The sequence below is a fragment of the Oculina patagonica genome, chromosome 7, assembly GCF_052425735.1.
Source record: "Oculina patagonica isolate OP01 chromosome 7, crgOcupat, whole genome shotgun sequence".
NCBI lineage: Eukaryota > Metazoa > Cnidaria > Anthozoa > Scleractinia > Oculinidae > Oculina > Oculina patagonica.
In genome coordinates this window covers 27,610,520-27,633,175 of record NC_135764.1, presented here as the reverse complement: position 1 = coordinate 27,633,175, position 22,656 = coordinate 27,610,520, and the positions used below count along the sequence as shown (strand labels likewise).

Below are 22,656 nucleotides of genomic sequence, written 5' to 3'. Positions count from 1 at the left end.
ATTATATACTTTAGGCATATAAGCTAGGAATATATTGTAATTGACACCCCACAACAGTAAAATGGTGTGGTAGTTAAATCGTGTCTTCAGTTGAAGGGCCTGCTACTACACACATACGAAGTATAAAATTAATGTAAAAGAAATAAGTATTCATTCTGTAACCAGAGGCACAGCTACAACCCTAGTCAGAGTAGTTGGACGCTTACGCAAGAAGATAAGAAATGCGGATACTTGACGCTTAAACTTTCTCAATGGTGCATACAAACATTTTGCCCCCCTCCCCCTTTCATGGACCTATTGTGGCTAAGGATTGTCTGTGCAATATATTCGGGAGCTCAACATTGAGAAGGGGAGGGGGGAGAGAAGGAATTAATTTGGTAATCGTGCCCACTTCTGACGATGGTTGTAGCTTATAGACCCTTGGGCCCGGGCCTACAATTTTTTCGGCCTACTCGCACTTTAAAATGTACAACAGAAAAATGCTCATCTAGCAAGTGCAAACTGTTGAGCCTTCTGGGTTCGCCAGGTAACAGGCAAACGCGCAACGGTATTAGCTGTTAACGAAAAGTGCGTTTATTAACGGGGGGGGGCTTTTTTTGTTTTTTTTTTTTTAAATTAAATAAAAAAAAAAGTTCCCGTTTTTGGATTCGTTTTCGGAGCCATTTGTCGCGTTTTATTGTGTTTATTGAGATGCCTTTCCATCGTCTCAACAATTAACGAACGACCAGACATTAGCCCAATTCCTTGTTTTGAAATGTTGGAATTGAGGAAGTGCCTTGATCTCCCCCAAACGTTTCCCAGTGGACCCATGCCCAAAACCCTTTTAAAAGTGGTTGGCCCGGCCTAACCTCTTTAAAAGGCTGGCTACGCCCCTGGTAACATAACAGACAAATAAGATTTTTTAAGTACCATGTATACGTCTGGCTTATTGCTGTCCTCCCACAAACATCAAGTGATGTTTGAAGTCTATTCTAAACCATTGTTTCATGAAGGTTTTATTTAGTCGTCTTTAAACTTGCGTGACAGAATAAAGTGAAAATCGCGTTACCTAGTGTGATAGGATCACCTAACTGAAATAACCAGGTCTACCTGATTCTTAACTTGCACGTTTTGGTTTATATACTTAACTTCTGGAAACGTTTAGTGATAGATCCATGGAAGGGACCACTACCTAGTAAGGGCCGAAAAGGGAACTATCTGGCATATGCAACCTGACGTTTTCCTTTTCGACATAAGTAGGGGATAGTTAGATTCCAACAAAAAAAATGGCTTACTTCCTCCTTCTTAGCTTCCCTCCATCCCTGGAGGCGATTGGTCCCGAGCAACAACTTTCTGTTACATTCACGCATGTGCAATCTCATCCTACCAGCGGATAAATAAAAAAATAAGATTCTTTACAACAAAGTTTGGACTGGATCTTATTTCCAGTAGGCCATATTTCAAGTGTGCGACTACGAGTACATAGATGAAAACAAAACGCTACGCAGTATACCGTTTCTTGTTTTTTTTTTTAACGGACAACCCTAAACAAGACCTTGACGGCTAGGAAAAATATCGTTTTTTCTTTCCTGGACACCCCCACACGTGAGATCAAACTCCGTAACTTGCACCCCTAAGCGAAAGGACGAGCATTACTGCCCCTTTAATACGGGAGTGCCCCCTCCGCACCCGGGAGTATATTTATCGCTACACTCCCGGGTGGGATACTTGCCAGGTTGCCGAAACAATTTCAGTTGACGCCTATTTACTTGCTAAACGTGGGTGAATAGAGGGAAAGTGGTTTGAAATCTTGCTCCCTTCCTACTTGATAAGTATAAATCTAATTTGATAAAGTTTTAAGTCTTCTTCTTTGTATTGCGTTAGACTCCTGTGAAGTTCTAAATTGAATAGGGGACTGGAAAAACGTAAAAGAGCTGAGAACTAAAATGCTATCTCTGATGCAAAAAGGCATATTTGTTCGGTTCCGGGAATTTTAAGACAAAGGTATCCCATGTGTTCAGGTCACTTCAGTAAGGTTTTTCTATCGTGTACGCATTCAGTTCTGTACGCACGTTTGTTTGTTGTCTCTGTGCAGGTGTCGCAGTGACAGCGGTTATGTGAGTATGTGATAATGTTGGTTAAATTATTTTTTTTTCCGGAAGTTGTATTTAATATTACTAGTGCAAAGGAGAAAAACTACTTTGGAAATTGTCATGGCCCTCCCCACCCTCTTAATAACGACCTGTCCCCTATTACAATAGTTTTATGACAGCTATTCCGTTTAGCGTATGCCAGGATTCAAGCAGTTTTTTCCTTCATGATGAGTTATCAATGAACAAAACCCCTGCTCATTCAAAAGCGCTTTCAGCTCGCTTCCAATGGTGAAAGAAAGCTGGTCACGCTGTTGTGTGACTATTTCTGAACCTGCGGTCAAGTCAGTGGTAGATTTTCTTCTTTCGTTTTCGACAGCTTCGCAGATTGAAACATTTCCAATTCGGCTGTGTCGAATAAAACTTGTGAAGAAAGAGAAGAGTAGCGATGGCTGTTGTTGAAGAGAACTGGCAGACCAAACGACCAACCATCGCAGAGAGAACCACGTTTATTTTCAACAACGAGTTACTGAGCGATGTGAAATTTGTTGTCTCATCGACTGGCGAAAGTGAAAGTAAGAAGGTGATCCCAGCTCACAAGTTTGTGCTTGCCATCAGCAGTCCTGTGTTCTTTGCCATGCTTTATGGTCAAATGGCGGAGACTACAGACTCTATTGAACTGCCTGACTGTGATTACGAGAGTGTGTTGGTATTGTTTCGTTATATGTACAGCGACAAAGCGAATTTAAGCGAAAGTAATGTGATGCAAGTGCTGTACTTGGCAAACAAATACATGGTACCTTCGCTCGCTGCGAAATGCACAGAATATCTGCGAGACAACCTAGACGCATCCAACGTGTTTTGCATTCTGACGCACGCTCAGAAATTTGAAGATAAAGATTTAGAAGATCGATGCTGGGAAGTGATTGAGAAGCAGACAGAAGAAGCTGTGACGTCCGATGAATTTGTCACCCTTGAGCGATCCCTTGTTGAGGCTGTTGTGAAGAGAGAAGCGTTGAGCGTAAAGGAAGTGGATCTGTTCAAAGCTGTTGATCGCTGGGCCACAAAAGAAAGTGAAAAGCAAGGGTTGACTACTGGTGGTGATGTAAAGAGACGAATTATGGGAGAAGAGATCGTGAGAGCGATAAGGTTTCCATTGATGTCAGAGAAAGAGTTTCTCTCTGTTGTATACGATTCTTATGTTCTTACGGTTCAAGAGGTTGGTGATATAATGAAGCATTACAATGGCATATTAGCATCTCCTCTACCATTCATCCAAGCCGCAAGGATTGATCGGGCTTCAGTTCCTCGATGTCACAGATTTAAGAAATCTAATTCGCCCGTTCCGTCAGTTAATTGCTGGAGCTACTGCAAATCAAAAAAAGACGGTATTTGTTTCTCTGTCAACAAGCCTATCAAGCTTTACGCAATTCAGCATTTTGGTTCTCAAGGTGGCGAGTACACGGTTTCAGCAGAAGTCAAAGATACCACAAATGGCTCTTCTGTAATAAAACAATCAGGATCATACACTTCTGTAAAACACAAGACTGACACTTATTATAGCTTTGATGTATCGTTTGATCATCCAGTTTGTTTAGTGGAAGGTAAGAAGTATGAGTTTGTGGCGCTTATCAGTGGTCCTGTGTCATGGTATGGAGAAGAAGGACAAACATCTCTTGAGTGTGAAGGAGTACAATTTACCTTTACTTCTTCGTATACTACCCCTAGTAATGGAACTTCTGCAACAGGTGGTCAGTTTCCTGCTTTAGTTTTCAGTAAAGTTTTGGTTTGAGTTTAGCCTTACTTCAGTCTCCACTGAAGTTTCCTGGACTATTGTTTGTGAGGAGTGGCGATTCCACTAAAGCATGACACAAACGGAGAAGCTTACCACAATAGCGACTTCGCCTTTCATAGATCGCGCTTTAGCGTCTTCGCCACACACATATCACTGTAAAAAAACGTATGGTACCCAGGGTAATAATACACAACTGAATGAACAAAAATCTTGCAATAAAATCTTTGGTAAACAAAAATCTTGCAATAATTATACTGAATATTAAAAGCAATGCATCTTGAATGACAATTATTATATTACTTTCATACAGTAGAAAATCAATTAGCTTCAATTTCATGATATGTTTATGTCTTTTTAACTGCTTAAAACGACACCAGGCGTTGTGTACAATACATGGCACTGGTGATACAGTAGGTAGGAATTAAAAGATTGCTGATATTTGCTTGGCCTCTTCTGATAGAATCAGTAGAATTTTGTGAGGATGTAAGAATAAAATGTCCAGCAATAGGTAGAACACATTCTCATGATAATAATTTAAACTTCTTCAGTAAAGATGTCTTCATGTGGCACTGATAAGCATAATGAAAGTAAAAGAAGAACAAACAGTTTTATGCTTATGCCACGTGAGGAAAGCATCTTGAAAAGAATGAGCGTGTTCGTTCGTCTTACAGGGGCGCCCAACGGATCATTTCGGTGAATATCTGCTCGGAAGGCCTGATATCCCCTGAAATTTTCTTTAGTGAAATTTCAGCTCGAACCTTCGTAATATGGGAAATATCTAACACCTGTTGTTTTCGGAGAGGTAAAAATGTTCGTTTGGGTGCGGGAAAACGCCAGCTAAGATTTTTGTAAAGGTAAAAGCTTGCAAATACGGGAAATGAGATTTTGTTCCCTAACTGTGTTAGTTAACACAAACATCTCTTAAAAAGACCCGAAACGACACGGGAAAACAGTACAACGACATTCTAGGACTTTTGACTGAATTTCCTCATTGGGTGCTCCTGTTCTTATGCGCTTATGCTAATCAGTGTGCTTATGCTTGTGCTTTTGCTCAATGAAAACCAGCCTTTAGTTGTAAACAAATGAAAAGACAGCACGGCGTGCAGCAAGTTAACAAAAACCTGTTTAAAAAAGTACTTACCGGCAACTTAACAGGTTCCCTTTGCAAAAAAAGGAAAACAACATTTGTCGACAACTCGGCTAGTTTTTGAACAATCGCGTTACCTAGTGTGACAGCATCACCTAAATGAAATAACCAGGTCGACCTGATTCTTAACCTCGTTTTAACCTGTAAGTTTTGGTTTATATACTTCACTTTTGGAAACGTTTAGTGATACAGATAAAAGGAAGGGACCACTTCCTAGTGATGGCCAAAAAGGGACCTACCTGGCATAGCAACTGACGTTTGCCTTTACGACAGAAGTAGAGGATATTTAGATTTCAACAAAAAATGGCTGACTTTCTCCTTCTTCCCTCCCTCCCTGGAGGCAATTGGTCCAGAGCAACAACTTTCTGTTACATTCACGCATATGCGATCTAATCCTGCCAACGGAATAATGAAACAAAAGACTCTTTACAACAAAGTTTGGACTGGATCATTTTTCCAATAGACCATGTCCCAAATGTGCGACTACGAGTACATATATAACTCAGCCAACATAAGGCAGGCACTTTTCCTTAGGGTACTGCCATATAGGAAAAAAATAAAGCTCGTTGGAAAAGGAGACAGATCTGGGCGTGGTTCAAGCGTTTTTGACCCCTGAAAGATACCATCTGATTTATCTAGACCAATAACGCAGTAACACGGCGTTTTTTTATTATTCTCTTTTTTTAACGGGAAACCCTAAACAAGACCTTGAAGGCTAGGAAAAATATCGGTTTTTGTGTCCTTAACACCCTAAGCAAGATCAAAATCTGTAACTTACACCCCGAAGTGAAAGGACGAGCATACTGCCCCTTTAATATAGGAGTGCCCCCTCCGCTCCCGGGAGTATGTTGATTGCTACAACCCCGGGTGGGATACTTGCCAGGTTGCCGAAACAATTTTAACTGGCGCTTATTTACTCACCTAAACGTGGGTGGGTGAATAGGAGGGAAATGGTTTGAAATCTTGCTCCCGTCCTACTTGATAAGTTTAAATCTAATCTGATAAACTTTGAAGTCTTCGACTTTGTATTGAGTTAGACCCCTAGAAGTTCAAAATTGAATAGAGGACTGAAAATGAAAAAGAGCTAAGAACTAAAATGCTTTCTCTGATACAAAAGCGCATATTTGTTCGGTTCCTGGAATTTTAAGACAAAGGTATCCCATGTGTTCAGGTCACTTCAGTAAGGTTTTCCTATCATGTACGCATTCAATTCTGTACGTACGTTTTATTTGTTTGTTACCTCTGTACAGGCGTCGCAGTCAAAAGCAACGACCTTGGCGAAAAGTGTCTTCTTAGGAACCGGTCATTGTTTAGAGGGGGAGGGCAGGCTTTGTTGAAATTCTCCTGAACCTCCCCTTTTATAAAGCAGATTTTTGGTGACCCTCTCCCGTCTAACCCACTCACCCGGCCCCTTAAACCTCCCCATTTTCCCTGCATAAAATCATTGACCCTCCGCCTATTTGAACCAGCCTAGCCCTCTCCACCCTCTTAAAAATGACCAGTCCCTAATTACAATAATTTTTAACAGTTATTCTGTCTAGCGCATGTGAGTTACCTATAAAAACTCTGTTTGTTCAAAGCTTCAAATGGTAAACGAAAGCTGGTCACGCTGTTGTGTGACACTTTAGGAGCCTGCTTTCAAGTCAGCGGTAGCCGTTTCCTCTTTCGTTTTCGACGATCGACGGCTTCGAAGATTGAAATTCGGCTGTGTCGAATAAAACTTGTCAAGAAAGAAAAGAGTAACGATGGCTGTTGCTGAAGAGAACTGGCAGACCAAACGACCAACCATCGCAGAGAGAACCACGTTTATTTTCAACAACGAGTTACTGAGCGATGTGAAATTTGTTGTTCCAGTGTCGACTGGCGAAAGTGAAAGTAAGAAAGCGATCCCAGCTCACAAGTTTGTGCTTGCCATCAGCAGTCCTGTGTTTTTTGCCATGCTCTATGGTCAAATGGCGGAGACTACAGACTCTATTGAACTGCCTGACTGTGATTACGAGAGTCTGTTGGAATTGTTTCGTTATATGTACAGCGACGAAGCGAATTTAAGTGGAAGTAATGTGATGCAAGTGCTGTACTTGGCGAACAAATACATGGTACCTTCGCTCGCTGCGAAATGCACAGAATATCTACGAGACAATTTAGACGCATCTAACGTGTTTTGCATTCTGCCGCAGGCTCAGAAATTGGAAGATAAAGATTTGGAAGATCGATGCTGGGAAGTAATTGAGCTGGAGACAGAAGAAGCTGTGACGTCAGATGAATTTGTCACGCTTGAACGATCCCTTGTGGAGGCTGTTGTGAAGAGAGAAGCGTTGAACGTAAAGGAAGTTGAGCTATTCAAAGCTGTTGATCGCTGGGCCACAAAAGAAATTGAAAGACAAGGGATGACTCCTGATGGCGTGGTAAAGAGACAAATTTTAGGAGAGGAGATCGTGAAAGCGATGAGGTTTCCACTGATGTCACAGGCAGAGTTTCTTTCTGTTGTATTCGATTCTTACATTCTCACCATGCAAGAGGTTGGTGATATAATGAAACACTACAGTGGCATATTAGCATCTGTTCTACCATTCACCCAAGCTGCAAGGATTAACCCGGCTGCTTCAGTTTATCGTTGTCACAGATTTGAGAAATTTAACCCACCAGATGCTCACTGGAATTATTCCGACAACAAAAATGACAGTATTTGTTTTTCTGTCACCTCGCCTATCAAGTTGCATGGAGTTCAGCATTTTGGTTCTGAAGGTGGCGAATACACAGTTCAAGCAGAAGTAAAAGACACCACAGATGGCTCTTCTATGATCAAACACTCTGGAGTATTCTCCTCTGTAAAACAAGAGACTGACACCTATTACAGCTTTGATGTCTTGTTTGATCATCCAGTTTGTTTAGAGAAAGGTAGGAAGTACAACATTGACGCCTTAATCAGTGGTCCTAGGTCGTGGTATGGAGGTTATATTATTTCTGGAGCTGGAAGAAAAGTAAAAAAAGCGGTTGAGTGCAAAGGAGTATATTTCACCTTCACTTCTTCGGATTCCAGCCCTAATGGGACCTATGTAACAGGTGGCCAGTTTCCTGCTATTATTTTCAGCCAACTTTGATTTCGTTCGGTATCAGAAGATTTTCTGATCAAAGTGTTAATTTAGTTCCTTTTGAGACCTTTTCAGCACTATTGTAAAACTGGTTATTAAGCTAGATTTCCTAGATTTTCTAGATTTCCTTCATTAGGTTTACCGTATAGGACCTTGAGTTGCAATAAGTTTGGGCAACCTTTTACAAATGTTAGAGATTTTACGTAGCTTGAAATTAGGCAACTGAATGGGCCTGCAATGAGTACATTCGTTGACTAATTGATGAGCCAGACATTTGTTTTCCAGTGAACTACAACTTTCTCAGTCTTCAAGTATAACCAATAACTACAGTCCGACCTCTATTAAGCGACCACCTATTAAGCGGCCACCCTCTATTTAGCGGCCACTTTCCAAAGTCCCGATTTATTTGTCTCTAAACTGCTGTATTTGATATCTCTATTCAACGGCCACCTCTATTAAGCGGCCGCGGCCAGCTTTTTAAGCGGCCAGCAAATTATCTTTCCAGCGAAATAGTGACAGATGATATGTATTGTCCGTGAAATATCTTGAGCTAAATTTTTTCACATACTAACTGTTGATACAAAAGGCTTAAGAAACTTGTCCAAGATGTTTATATTTTGCTATACATAATCAACCCGAAGAAATACTGTACATTTCAACTACTGCCCTCTGTATCAAGGGCTATGGGCTGGAAATGCACTTGATGTTTTGTTACAATGCATTTTTGATTTATCTTCATATATGTTCACTTTTTAAAAGCATTTTGCTATATAGAGTCAATAAAACCATGTTTACTGCCATTCCTATCCAATTTATATTGTATCTCCCGATCTATTAAGCAGCCAACCTCTATTAAGCGGCCACTTTTCAAAGTCCCGAGGGTGGCCGCTTAATAGAGGTCGGACTGTAGTGTTCAAATAACTCAAAAATAGGGCCTTATAGACCGATAATGATAAATAAGGCAGACGAAAAAACAAGCAAAGTTTAAGTAAATACCAATTTTAATGGCTGATATACTGTATAATTTAAGTACTGGCAACTAAGCTTTAACTGGTAGTGTATGTTGAGGCCGAGACTACTTCTTTTCGACCAGTCCTAAATCGATGTGTTCTCAAAGATACGTATTCTTGTTTTGTCAACAAAGCCGCTCGACGCTTATGTCCTGCAGCCTCGATGAGCCAGTGATTTCTGAACTCAGTGACCAATTTGAATTCCGTTTCTCGATGCCTCTGTAACCGTCTAAATTGATTCATTTAAGTACTCACGAGTGTGTTGTATTTGTCCGCTGCGTAACATATTATATTTTGATCGCTAGATAAAGCAAATCAGTTCAGATTAAATCGGTTCCTGCCTCTCTGTTCGCAAGGCGTTTACTTGAACAGGCGAGGTCACAAAATGAAAAGATGCACGGAAAGATGAGTCAAGTTTATATTTTGGACTTTGAGCTGGTTACTAGCACTGAAAGTAACTGTTAGCAATGGTAAGAGCGACGTATCTTGAATAATAATCCTTGCAGACAAGAAAAACTGATCACCTGCTTTGTTTATGTGGACTGTTGTAACTGGTGTGGTATTTAACAAATCAACCACATTTTTCCGTGGTCTAAACCTTTGTAGATCATGGAAAAATGTGGTCGATTTGTTTTCTACAAGAACACTGAAAAATAGATGAAAAATCAGTGCGAAATCGCGCGAGTGGTGTGACAACTCGTAAGATGGCAGTTTTTGACTGTTTTTAGCACTTGAAACCGACGAATATGTGACAAATTGCGTTCCAAATTTTCTAGTTGTTTTTATTTTACAATTCGCTAGATTCTGTTTTTAAAAAAAGTCGCTACAAGGAATTTCTCAAGTTTTTCGAAATTTGCCTTGCGTTGCGTTACCTTTTACGTCATTTTCATGGTCTATTCTCTCATCGACCATAGGTCTCGACCAATGAGCATGCGAGAATTTCGAGATAATTCTCTTAGTTATTGTATAAATTGTTTTGGCAATGCAATACGTGAGAAACAAAGAATTGCTAATATGTCAATATATAGAAATATTTTTTACAATAATTACCAATAGAAGTTCATATTCCTATAAACTTCTGCATGTTAATAATTTATTTCTTCGGGTTGCCAAAGTTTTTCTCGATACAAGGAACTCTACGTGGCTAACCCGGAAAGGTATTATGGGTAATGGTAGTTTTCCGTTCCTTTGAAAGTGAGTGAACTAGTGCTCATAGTGCCCTTGGACAATGTTTTGAAGGACAATCTTCAGTCACTCCCTGACCATTTCTCGGAAGGAACCGATTGAGACCTTTGAATAATGGTAAGGATTTTTCCAAAATTAGCAAACCAACCGAAAGAGATGGCGCTTATCATTTGTAATTCGGTTTCCTGTTATTGTTTTCCGTTGATGGGAGACTGAAACTGGGAAACCCTGCAAATGGTAAGGAAATTTTGACGTTCCGTTTCGAACGGAAAAGAGGAGTACCTCTGGAGGTAGTCCACAATTTCCGAACGAATTTTCCGGAAAATTACTGTTCCATCTGATTTTTAACCGAAATTTCTGGATTTTTCGGCTAAATGATAATGAAGCACCCTTAAGTCTCCATCTTTTTTACTTAAACGATTTCGAAGAATCATTTAATGCTTCTCATGTTTTTCTTGCTGCTTTGACTGAATCAGTGGGCAATGTTATTATTTTTTGCTCAATATGAAGGCGCAACGTACGAGGTCAGTCAGGGTTCATGTATGTACACGGAATAAAAACAGTTATGACGTAATTTCCGAGAAATTTGTGCCTTTTATCGAGAAAAATGTTTTTCTAGGAATTCAAGCTACCTTAGTGCGAACTTTCTGAATCGTTACGAACACTGTAAGCTTCGTTTCAGCCCGATAAAAACTAAGCAACAGTTCAATTCTGCTCTATGATTTCAAAGAATCATTAATTTTTTTTCTTGCTGCTTTGACCGAATAAATGGGCAATGTTACTCTTTTTTGCTCAATATGAAGGCGCAACGTACGAGGTCAGTCAGGGTCCATGTCTGTACACGGAATAAAAACAGTTATGACGTAATTTCCGAGAATTTGTGTTTGCCTTTTGTCGAGAGAAATGTTTTTCTCGGAATTCAAGTCACCTTAGTACGAAGTTTCTGAATTGTTACGAACAGTGTAAGCTTAGTTTCAGCCGGTAAAAACTAAGCAACAGTTCAATTTGGCTCTACCATGACTACTTTTCTCGTGTGTACTGGGCGATTTGTATTTTTCGCTCTGATAATCGTTCAGGGCATATCGCTTGCTTCCTATCCAGCGAGGTACGAACACAATGCCAACGCTGGTTTCTATGGGCTAACTGCCCTGTACCTTCCTGCCCTCTTGTTATGGCTGCGTATAATATGGGATGAAGAAAGCCTTCCGTGGCTCTTTGTCGTGTGGGTCTTGTATGTCTGGGTAGCATTAGTGCCTCTCATTGGAGCCATCTTTGGTCGAATCGAGGACGACATTGACAAAGAAACATTCTTTGGTCCAAACGTCTTGAAATTGACCTTGTGTATTTCACCGCTTCTGTTGTTGCTACTAAACACCGCAGTGGACTCTGTCGATTACCGAGAACTGGTTTTGAAGTTGTCTCTCCAAATCGCACTAGATCTCTTCGATGGAGTTGAAATGTTGGAAGTCATTCTCGAGGAGAACGAATTCAGCCATGGCATTCCAAAGAGTTTCGAGAAAGCCATCATTGCCTTCGTCTGCATCAGTTTCTTGGTGTCACCCTTGCAGTTGGCGGAAAACAAGCTGAGACGTAACAGCGGGACGGGCGACTGGGATGTTTTCACGTGGAAGGCCATTTTGCGCATTACCATTCAGATATTTTGTGTCAATGGTGTGTTTCTGGTTCTCCGTTTGGTGCTCTTTTTCGACTACGGTAAAGATGCATCAATTTTCATCGCCAAAAATGGTATCATTCTTATTCTTAGTTCTTTAGAGTTGTGCTCGATCTTCGGTTGGTGTGGTTATGACTGATCGGTAAATGACCATTTTATATTAAATACTGACCCTGATCATGATCAATCGAGACAATGGCCGTTTTTATGCTAGAGACGTTAAAGGTGTCTTAGACGTTAAAGCTGTCTCGAGACGACATTAACGTCTAGTGTAAAAACGGTAAATAAGACAGACGCCTTTAACGCCTGATGGCTTTAACGTCTTTCGTAAGAGCATCTGAACGACGCTCTTATCGGACAGCTTTAACGTCTGAGACGTTAAAGCCGTCTAGTATAAAAACGGTACGTCTTTAACTAGTATGAAAACAGTTAATAAGACAGACGCCTTTAACGTCTGCTGGCTTTACGTCTTCGTGTCCAGTGTCCTCCGAGTGTCCAATCCAGTCTTTTTTTAATTTTTTTTTCTGAAAAGCTGTCTACTAAGGCTTCCCGTTTTTATACCAGACGCCTTTAACGTCTTAGACGTTAAAGTCGTCTGACAACATTATCGTCTCTAGCATAAAAACAGCCAATAATGAACGCTACTGTCCTTTGAACAACCAGAAACTTTTGATGATTTTTCCCTGGAGTGTACTGCGCGTCGGTGTACGACTCTGATCACACAACGCAGCATTTTACTCCGTCTCCCAACTGTGTTACTATAAGTCAATTTAACGGACATGTACTAAAACCCGAAACGGTGATTGCGAAACAAAACGAAACAAAACGACCGAAACAAGCGAAACCCATTTACCATTATTGAGAGCTAATTGTAAACAGGCTAACCTGAGCGTTAGGCTAACCGGAGTACTTTAGCTTTTTAGGCTAGCCGGAGTGCTATTCAGGCTAACAGGAGTGCTTTCATTGGTCTTTGTTTCTTTTCAGTGGTTTCGCCTCTTTTCGTTTCTGGTTTTAGCACAGGCCAATTATTGCGGCCCCCTAGCTTTTCCCGCAGCTTCAATATTTCCGCAACCAAGACACGGATCAATTAAATTGAACTAGCGCTATGTAGAGTTATACGGGACACAACACTGACGAATTAAAACGATAGGGTTGCTTTCTGTTTATGATTTCCCTTGCATGTGAATACAGTGGAACCACGATATAACAAAGGGCGAAGGGACTGACAAAATATGTTCGCTTTAACGAGGATTCGTTAAATCAAGATTCTTTTTTACATATTTTACTATTACTGGGGCGAAGAATATCGTTCGTTATATTGAAGACCTTGTTGTATAGAGGCTCGTTAAATCGATGTTCACTGTATTGGGCCACGTCGTAATACAGGGGACAATCAAATAATCTGCTTTACATTTTATAGTTTTTCCAAGAACTGTCTTTATTTGCATGTAAGCTATTGTGTGTAAGATATTTTAGATTGTTTTTTTTAATTCATTTTTTAACACTTCTCTGTCTTAGAATATTTTTGTGTAAAGGTGGGTCATCGTAGAAGACATTTTAAATTACAACGTCGATGAGCCACAGTTCACAGTAGTGTGGCATGCACCGCCGGAAATCCTTAAATAATCAACAATCTTTTAATTGTAATAACCGACCCATTAAGTGTATACATAGCTTTAGTGAAAATTTCAAAATACTAAAGTCATTTTTTATTTTTTTCCTAATTATGATACATTTGTAAAGATGTAGCGATTAATGAACTCCAAAATAAAGTTTAGACACCTGTGACACTGTGTTGTGTTCTTTAATTTGGCAAAAAACCTCTCACCTCTCTCCACTCAAAAGTATAAATGAGCACCAGTTGACAAAAAGCTCTCACAGTGCCTCTCTCTACCAAAGTTAATGTATGTTTGTATGTAAGGTGTATAAATAAGTACTGACGAATTCTTACGCCTGTATTAAACCTGACTCAATGCTGAGGTCCATTTCAAGCAATTATTTCATAAAGGGGTGTAATTCAGTCGTCTTTAAAAGTAGGGTGAAAAAATGTTATAAAATCGCGCCGTTTTACCTTGGCTTACCCGTGTTGGTTTATAAGCTTCACATTTGGGAACCTCTTGGTGTAGATGCAGGGGTAAGGACTCCCACTTATTAGACAAAAAAGTGAGGCCGAAAGGGGATCCCTTCTTATAGAGGGGGACTTTGGGGTTTTCGGTTTCTCGGTTTTGGCCATTTTTTAGATCGGTTTTTCGGTTTTCGCAACAAAAAACCGCGGTTTTTCGGTTTTGTTGTCTTCTTCGGTTTTCGGGTTTTCCTTCTATTAGTATATGGTTTTTGGTTTCCGGCAAAAATACTAGCGGTTTTTGGAATTTGATATTTGCTCTGGTTTCCGGTTTTTCCAATTTGGTTTACAGTTTCTCTGAGATCATGCTGGTAGAAAGAAATCCTGCCGGTTTATGTTTAAAATGCAAGTTGTAGCAGTGTAATTTAGCATGTTAATGAACAAAAATGTCAAGACTCTTTAAAAACTTCCTTTCTTCCTTCTTTCAAAATCTCGAGGTAACAATTAAGATTAGAGCTTCGGAATTTCGAATGTTGTGTTCGGTTTTCGGATTTGATTGAAATTCACTTCGGTTTTTCGGTTTTGGATGATTTTTTTGTGCGGTTTTTCGGTTTCTTACATGCCCCAATGCCCCCCTCCTTATATAGCAAAACTGACCGACTCCCTTTCCCCTCCCTGGCAGGGATTGGTCCCAGAGAAAAACGTATCTGTTAATTTATTGGATGTAGCCATCAGTTTACCTACGAATCCAAAACTAATAAATTGAAATCGAGAATAGATTTCATCCTTGTCTCCCGCCCGATCTCTATTGAAGTCCAAACAGCTGAGATTCGAATGTCAGTTGCACCAGATCACAAAGCTACCTTTTTAAAGATTAACATTAGAAACGAGCTCAACAGAGGTCCGGGTACATGGAAATTCAACAATTCTCTGCTAGAAGATGACGATTTTAAAGAACGTATTGCATTTCTTATCCCCGAATACACGAGAAATACACCGATGTTAAAGATAAACAACTATTGTGGGAATTAATCAAAATGGAATTACGAATGAAAACAATTAAATATTCTAAAGAAAAAAGATTGGAACTTAGAAAAAGGGAATCAACACTTCAAAAACAAATACAAGACCTTGACTATAAAATTTGTAATACGGATTTTGAAACTTTAGATCGAAACATTTTTGTGGAGTATGAGGCCGCCAAAGAAGAATTGAAAAAGATATATGAACACAAAGGGAAAGAGGCAATCTTTAGATCTAAAGTGAAATGGTTGGAACAGGGAGAAAAACCCACAAAATACTTTTTTAATTTGGAAAAGACGAATTATGAAAAAAAGCTTATACGCGAAGTGAAATTAGAGAATGGGTATAAAACAACACAACCAAAACAGATTGAGAAAGAACTGGAAAAATTTTATAGTAATATGTTCACATCCAAAAACAATCTTAATAGTGAACCTCTGGGTGAAAATAAGAGTTTTGAGTCTTTTGTTGAAGGTATTGAAATCCCTCAACTGAATGCCGAGGAACGAGATTCACTGGAATATGATTTTACATTTGAGGAATTAAAAGAGGCGCTGGGCTCTTTCTCGGACAATAAAACCCCTGTTGAGGATGGATTCACTAAGGAATTCTACGAGTCTTTCTATGATCTCATTTGGAGAGATCTGCTTAATTCTTATAATGCAGCTTTTCAAAGCGGGTCCCTATCTATTTCTCAAAGGAGGGGAATAATAACGTTAATACCAAAAGCTGATGGGGATCTGTCTGAACTTTCCAACTGGCGTCCAATATCTTTACTTAATATCGATTATAAAATTCTGACTAAATTTTTGGCAAAAAGAATAGAACAATACCTACCAAAATTAATTAATTCAGATCAAACCGGATTCGTTAAGGGAAGGTACATTAGGGCTTTCCACAAGTTGCTCGGCAACTTTTTGGCAACTTTTCACGATTCGAGCAACTTTTTCCCCTTCGAGCAACTTTTTTGCTCTCGAGCAACTTGTTGCATTTTGAGTAATTTCCAGACCGAAGATCTCCGAAGATTATCCGAGTGTTGTTCAAACGCAATACGAACGTTTCCGAAGATTTACGAAGATTGCCGAAGACTTTCGAGGAACATCTGAAGACATTTCAACTTTCGGCTCATTTTGCATTGAAACATTACAAAACTCGTCAGCAAACATGACGTCATTGATATCTTCACGATTTTTCTCAGTTAAAGAAATCCTTGTTATTTAACAAATTTCCCCTTAATATGTTATTTAGATACTTCTTTTGCTGTACAATTGCATAAAACTGCTTAGAAATCTTACTATCAAAGGGAAATTAGCATATATTTAGAGAAATTCTCTTGATTAGAAGCAACGTTTTGGATTTTTTGGAGCAACTTTCGAGCAACTTTTATTATCAGGAGCAACTTTTTTGGATTTTTGGAGCAACTTTTGAGCAACTTTTTGAGAAATTACGAGCAACTTTCTAGGGAATCTCGAGCAACTTGTGGAAAGCCCTAAGGTACATAGGCCAGAACATAAGACTTTTAAGTGATGTAATGGAATATCTAAATGCTAACAAGACCTCGGGACTCCTTCTCTTTATTGATTTTGAGAAGGCCTTTGATAGCCTGGAATGGGATTTTATTGTTAAAGCCCTGAACGTTTTCAATTTTGGCCCAAATGTTAAAAGGTGGATTTCAATTCTTTATAACGGTGTGCAAAGCGCAGTAATAAATGGTGGATTTTTGACCAATTATTTTAATATATCAAGAGGAGTTCGTCAAGGTTTCCCGCTAAGTCCTCTTTTATTCATCCTTGCTGCGGAACTGCTAGCAGCAAAGATACGCCAAGAACCAAGCTGCAGAGGCGTGTCCCTCCCAGATAACCAGGAGGTCAAAATATCACAGTTTGCTGACGACACTACTATAATAACAAAAAATGTTGAATCTCTCAAACCCTATTTACAGATCTTGGATTGTTTTGGAATCATCTCTGGATTAAAATTAAATAAGAAGAAAACTAAAGCTATGTGGATCGGTTCTATGAAAGACAGCAATTTGAAAGTACTTGACTTTAAAACAACTAAAGAACCTATTAAAGTTCTTGGAATCCATCTATCCTACAACAAAAACAAATGTACTGAGGAAAACTTTTATGTCAAGATGAACAAAATGAAAACAAAATTAAATTTATGGCTTTCAAGAGACCTCACGATATATGGCAAGTCTTTATTGGCGCAAGCTTTAGGTATATCACAGCTAGTGTACGCAGCATCGATGCTGACAGTTCCAGAATCGGTTATCAAGACTGTACAAGAGAATCTGTTCGCATTTCTATGGAAAACAGGAAAGAATGCAAAATAAAAAGATTGGTTATGTGTCAACCAATAGCAAAAGGAGGAATCAATTTTGTTAATTTTTGCACGATCGTTAAATCTTTACGCTTGGCTTGGATTGGTAGATTACTTGGCGAGTCTGACGATAAATGGAAGGTAATCCCCAATTACTACTTTCGAAAGTATGGTGGTTTATTATTTCTCCTTAAATGCAATTATGCTGTAAAATCCTTGAAGACAGGTCTACCCCTCTTTTATCGAGAACTTCTCCAGTATTTTCAGGATCTCAAAAATACAACCAACATCTTTCCAAATGGCGAACTCTTTCTTTGGAATAACAATTTGATAACTATAGACAACGCAACTCTGTTTTGGAAATCATGGTTTAAACGCGGAATCGTGTCAGTAAAGAATGTGTTAAACTCTGAGGGCAAATTTTTATCGTACGAAGAGTTTAGCGACAAATTTAATATCACCACAAATTATATGCACTACTTTCAGCTAATTTCAGCCATTCCATCGGAGTTGAAAAGAAGAGCAGCTCAAACTTCTATTCCTGCAGGTGATCTTTCCTCGACCTCCACATCCATTCTTTCAAACAAAACTTTAATTAATCTGGCTGAAGCACGTTGCAAAAACTATTACCAATTGTTCGACAACCATGATCCTATTGTCCCGAGTGGTGTAAAAAAGTGGCAGAGTAAATTCCCTGAAAAACTTGGTGAATGGACTAGAAGTTTTCAAGATATATCTCGCTTCACTAAGGACAATAAACTTCGTCAATTTTGTTTTCGTTTTTTGCATAGAACAATTGTAACGAAGAAAGAACTCAAACTATATCACCTAGCCGAAGACGATAAATGTATATATTGTTTTAATGCAGATTCAATAGAACATACGTTTATTGACTGCAAGTAGTCTGTAAAGTCTGTAAAACTTTATTCACAAATTATATCATGGTTCAATCATCGTCAAGGTACTGAGGTAACACTCTCAAAAGAACAAATTGCTTTTCACGACACATGTCACGCGACTAATGTGCTCTCGGAACACATAAAACGCAAGCTAGATTTGCTCATCATCTTGGTCAAACACTATATCTATTCTTCAGAAAGAAATGTCTCTAGATGAACTTGCCAATAAACTAATTGTACAATGGAAACTAGAAAAATGTACTCAAACGTAAAGCTGTTTATCTAAATAATAATAATAATAATAATAATAATAATAATAATAATAATAATAATAATAATCACTGTAGCGAATTACTTTAAAAAAATTGCTCTCAATAACGAAGTATATATAATTTTTTTTTAAATTGTAATACTTTAAAGTAATGCATGGACTCCTTTTTGTACTTTTGTTGTTGTTGTTGTTTTTTTAATCATGTAAAAGAAAAGCTTTTTCATTTATTTCCCCGTGTTTGGTATTAAAGCCAAAACACGTAAAAGAAAAATAACACTGTATAATCTCCAATAGTGTATGTAATTGTAAGTAATGTACGTGTTTTTAAGTGTATCAATAAAGTGTGTTTATCTTCAAAAAAAAAAAAAATGAACATTACTAAACAAATTTAAACCCGGTGATGCAGTGTAATTTCAACCTTTACAGTACACACGTGCATTACCACAGAACAAAATGGCCTAAAACAGTTGCACTGACTGCTCACAACAAAGCCAAAATGATGATTTTTTTCGAAGCACCGTTTCACTCAAAGCTGCTCTCGTGTATTCCTAGTTAAAATGGGTTTTCAATACTGTAGTCATAAAATTGCGAATAAAATGGAACAAATCTCGAGCACTCTGTTCTCGATCTTGAAATCCGTTTGCGCAGGTACGACAAAGTGAAATGTGATATCTTAAAATTTACCCGAGTTTGCAAAATTTAAATTTCGATGAATCTACCTCACTCAAATATGGGTCCAACAAGAATGACGCTTCATGGGAAAAAGGAAAGGAAAAACGATAAGTTTTTATACCGTGTGAGAGCCGCTTGACCCTCTTAGCCAGCGAGGCTAAGAGGGGAAAGCAGCTCTGGGTACGAGAATTAATTTCAACCTAGATCCGGATCCCAGGCTCCCTCTCAACGACAAGCGAGGGAAAGGCGGAAAAAGAGTACCTGGGATCTCGGTTGGTAAATTTTGGGAAAAGCCTTCAATGACGGGCCGGGTAATTTTTAGGATAAGACACATTCCGACTGTTTAGTAATGTTAGAAGCATTTTAAGACTAAAAAAGATTCAGGGAAATAAAAACCTCAACTTCAAGGACTCAGAGGATCTGTCCTGGATTCCTAGTTCCAGAGGTGTTCTTTCTTCTATCACTCAATCAAATTTGAATTCGGATAAAAAAATGCAGTCTCTGTAAAAAAATTTAAATAAATAAAAACAAAACAAAAACAAAAACAAAAAACAACAAAAAACACAAAACCAAAAGTCAAAACACAAAAAACACAAACCACGCGTTTGTATACGGTTCCCAATCCGGCTATTTCACTACCACAGTAGGCTTTTTAATTCGTGTACACCGGATACCATTTCTGTCTGCGTTTTTCTTTCTTGCCTCCGTGCAGACGGCATGTTGCAAACTATGGAGTGGAGTGGATTTGTAAAACATGGACTGGATTTGTAAAACATGGATTTGTAAAAGGTGGATTTGTAAAACATGGATTTGTAAGAGGTGGATTTGTAAAACATGGATTTGTAAAAGGTGGATTTGTAAAACATGGATTTGTAAAAGGTGGATTTCTCTCTTAATAAATTCTCAGTTAAATCGTCTCAACAGTAACTCTAACAACTTAAATAATAAATTTCTGTTTTCCTAAATTTATATTAATCCACATCACTCAATTATCATTAAATTATCGTAACAAATCCGGCGTATTTTTCACATCAACTTCTATTATAACAGTCTTTGGTGAGAAATGCGGAATCTCTAATAAAACGGGGAATCGGCTCTAAAGAGAATCTCTAAAACGAAAGTTCGATTACCGAACTCCTGTTTGTTCACCTTATTTTAGTAATATAAGGAAGCATTTTTACAACACGAACAAAATTTACGCGTAATAACATTAACGCGAATTTAAGAAATGTTCTACAAAATGATCATAGTAAACGTTTTTACGTCAATAAAATTAACGTATCAACAGCATATATTTGCCTGCTCTAATGTGAGGATGTGATAATGTTCGAAATAACATAGATGTACGTGACAAAGAAAATGTTAAAGTGAGATGACTTCAGAAGCTGTATCACAAGTCATCGCTCGTTATTAGCGTGCTGACCACGTTAATAAAGATTGTACAGTGGAACCTCGATATAAAGAAGGGCCAACGGACTAACAAAATATGTTCGCTATAACAAGGTTTCGTTATATCGAGGTTCTTTTCTATATATTTTACTATTAATTACTGGGGCGAAAAATATCGTTCGTTATATCGCATACTTCGCTATATAGAGGTTCGTTAAATCGAGGTCCCACTGTCACGGTGTATACTTTAAAAGTAGGATGAAAATGACTGCCCTTAATGACTGTTCCCGCGAGATCATCAATTTTTTTTTACATAGGCTCGTTTTGACACTAAGCGAAACAACAACTCGTAAAATGGTATGTTGGTATAGAGCACTTTTTCCCCTTCGTGATGAGTTATAAACATAGATTTTCTCTTTCGCATTTAGTGGGAAAGAAAAACAGGTCACGCTGTTGTGTGACACTTTAGCTACCTGCGGTCGATCAAGTCAGCGGTAGCCGTTTCCTCTTTCGTTTTCGACTGCTTCGCAGATTGAAACATTGCTTTACGTTGCTGTATCGAATAAATCTTGTGGAGAAAGCCGGCAAAGAGATTGAAGAGTAGCGATGGCTTTTGCTGAAGACAACTGGCAGACGAAACGACCAACCATCGCAGAGAGAACCACGTTTATTTTCAACAACGAGTTACTGAGCGATGTGAAATTTGTTGTTCCGGCGTCGACTGGCGAAAGTGAAAGTAAGAAGGTGATCCCAGCTCACAAGTTTGTGCTTGCCATCAGCAGTCCTGTGTTCTTTGCCATGTTCTATGGTCAAATGGCGGAGACTACAGACTCTATTGAACTGCCTGACTGTGATTACGAGAGTCTGTTGGAATTGTTTCGTTTTATGTACAGCGACAAAGCGAATTTAAGCGGAAGTAATGTGATGCAAGTGCTGTACTTGGCAAACAAATACATGGTACCTTCGCTCGCTGCGAAATGCACCGAATATCTGCGAGACAACTTACAGCCATCCAACGTGTTTTGCATTCTGCTACACGCTCAGAAATTTGAAGATAAAGATTTAGAAGATCGATGCTGGAAAGTGATTGAGAAGCAGACGGAAGAAGCTGTGACGTCAGATGAATTTGTCACACTTGAGCGATCCCTTGTGGAGGCTGTTGTGAAGAGAGAATCGTTGTTCGTAAAGGAAGTGGAACTTTTCAAAGCTGTTGATCGCTGGGCCACAAAAGAAATTGAAAGACAAGGCATGACTCCTGAAGGCAATGTAAAGAGACGAATTCTGGGAGAGGAGATCGTGAAAGCGATAAGGTTTCCACTGATGTCACAGGCGGAGTTTGTTTCTGTTGTTTTTGATACTCACATTCTCACCATTCAAGAGGTTGGTGACATGATGAAACACTTTAGTGGTGTACTGACATCTCCTTTGCCATTCATCCAAGCATCAAGGTTTGACTGCATTTTTCATCGATGTCAAAGATTTAGGAAATTTAATTCAGCAGGTGTAGATTTGAGATGGTGCTACGACTTCTGCCCAGTAAACGGTATTTGTTTCAGTGCCAACAAGCCCATCAAGTTACATGGAGTCCAGCATTTTGGTTCTGAAGGTGGCACGTACACGGTTTCAGTAGAAGTCAAAGACACCACAGATGGCTCTTCTGTGATAAAACAATCAGGATCATACACCTCTGTAAAACACGAGACTGACACCTACTATAGCTTTGATGTCTTGTTTGATCATCCAGTTTGTTTAGTGGAAGATAGGAAGTATGAGTTAATGGCGCTTATCAGGGGTCCTGTATCATGGTGGGGAGCAAAAGGACAAACATCTGTTGAGTGTGAAGGAGTACAATTCACCTTCACTTCTTCGACTAATACCCCTATAAGAAACGATGTAACAAAAGGCCAGTTTCCTGTTTTTGTTTTCAGTAAAGTTTAGATTTAGTTAAGTTTTACCTCAGTTTCCGTTTGTAAAAGTTTCCTGGACTAAAACCTGTAGTCAAGACTTCTTAACTTAATAGGTCCAGCTGTAGCGAGTTAGGCACT

General features: G+C 38.9%; 4 protein-coding genes across 4 annotated transcripts; all 4 read left to right on the top strand.

The window, feature by feature from the left end:
- The first annotated feature begins 2,448 nt into the window (after positions 1-2,448).
- On the top strand, positions 2,449-3,862 carry LOC144660236 (BTB/POZ domain-containing protein 6-like). Its single transcript, XM_078520834.1, has one exon. It carries the CDS (start codon positions 2,518-2,520, stop codon positions 3,859-3,861), a length of 1,344 nt encoding a protein of 447 aa, XP_078376960.1. The 5' UTR covers positions 2,449-2,517; the 3' UTR covers position 3,862.
- Positions 3,863-6,567: 2,705 nt separating this feature from the next.
- LOC144659883 (BTB/POZ domain-containing protein 6-like) lies at positions 6,568-9,449 on the top strand. Its single transcript, XM_078520405.1, has one exon. It carries the CDS (start codon positions 6,757-6,759, stop codon positions 8,110-8,112), a length of 1,356 nt encoding a protein of 451 aa, XP_078376531.1. The 5' UTR covers positions 6,568-6,756; the 3' UTR covers positions 8,113-9,449.
- A 1,853-nt stretch (positions 9,450-11,302) lies between these two features.
- On the top strand, positions 11,303-12,109 carry LOC144659343 (uncharacterized). The gene has a single exon (XM_078519757.1). It carries the CDS (start codon positions 11,315-11,317, stop codon positions 12,107-12,109), a length of 795 nt encoding a protein of 264 aa, XP_078375883.1. The 5' UTR covers positions 11,303-11,314.
- Positions 12,110-20,841: 8,732 nt separating this feature from the next.
- LOC144660619 (BTB/POZ domain-containing protein 6-B-like) lies at positions 20,842-22,615 on the top strand. The gene has a single exon (XM_078521293.1). It carries the CDS (start codon positions 21,218-21,220, stop codon positions 22,547-22,549), a length of 1,332 nt encoding a protein of 443 aa, XP_078377419.1. The 5' UTR covers positions 20,842-21,217; the 3' UTR covers positions 22,550-22,615.
- The last annotated feature ends 41 nt before the right edge of the window (positions 22,616-22,656 follow it).

Bases quoted from the DNA above. Each gene is read 5' to 3' on its own strand.
- LOC144660619 (XM_078521293.1), top strand. From the start codon at position 21,218: ATGGCTTTTGCTGAAGACAACTGGCAGACGAAACGACCAACCATCGCA.
- LOC144660236 (XM_078520834.1), top strand. From the start codon at position 2,518: ATGGCTGTTGTTGAAGAGAACTGGCAGACCAAACGACCAACCATCGCA.
- LOC144659883 (XM_078520405.1), top strand. From the start codon at position 6,757: ATGGCTGTTGCTGAAGAGAACTGGCAGACCAAACGACCAACCATCGCA.
- LOC144659343 (XM_078519757.1), top strand. From the start codon at position 11,315: ATGACTACTTTTCTCGTGTGTACTGGGCGATTTGTATTTTTCGCTCTG.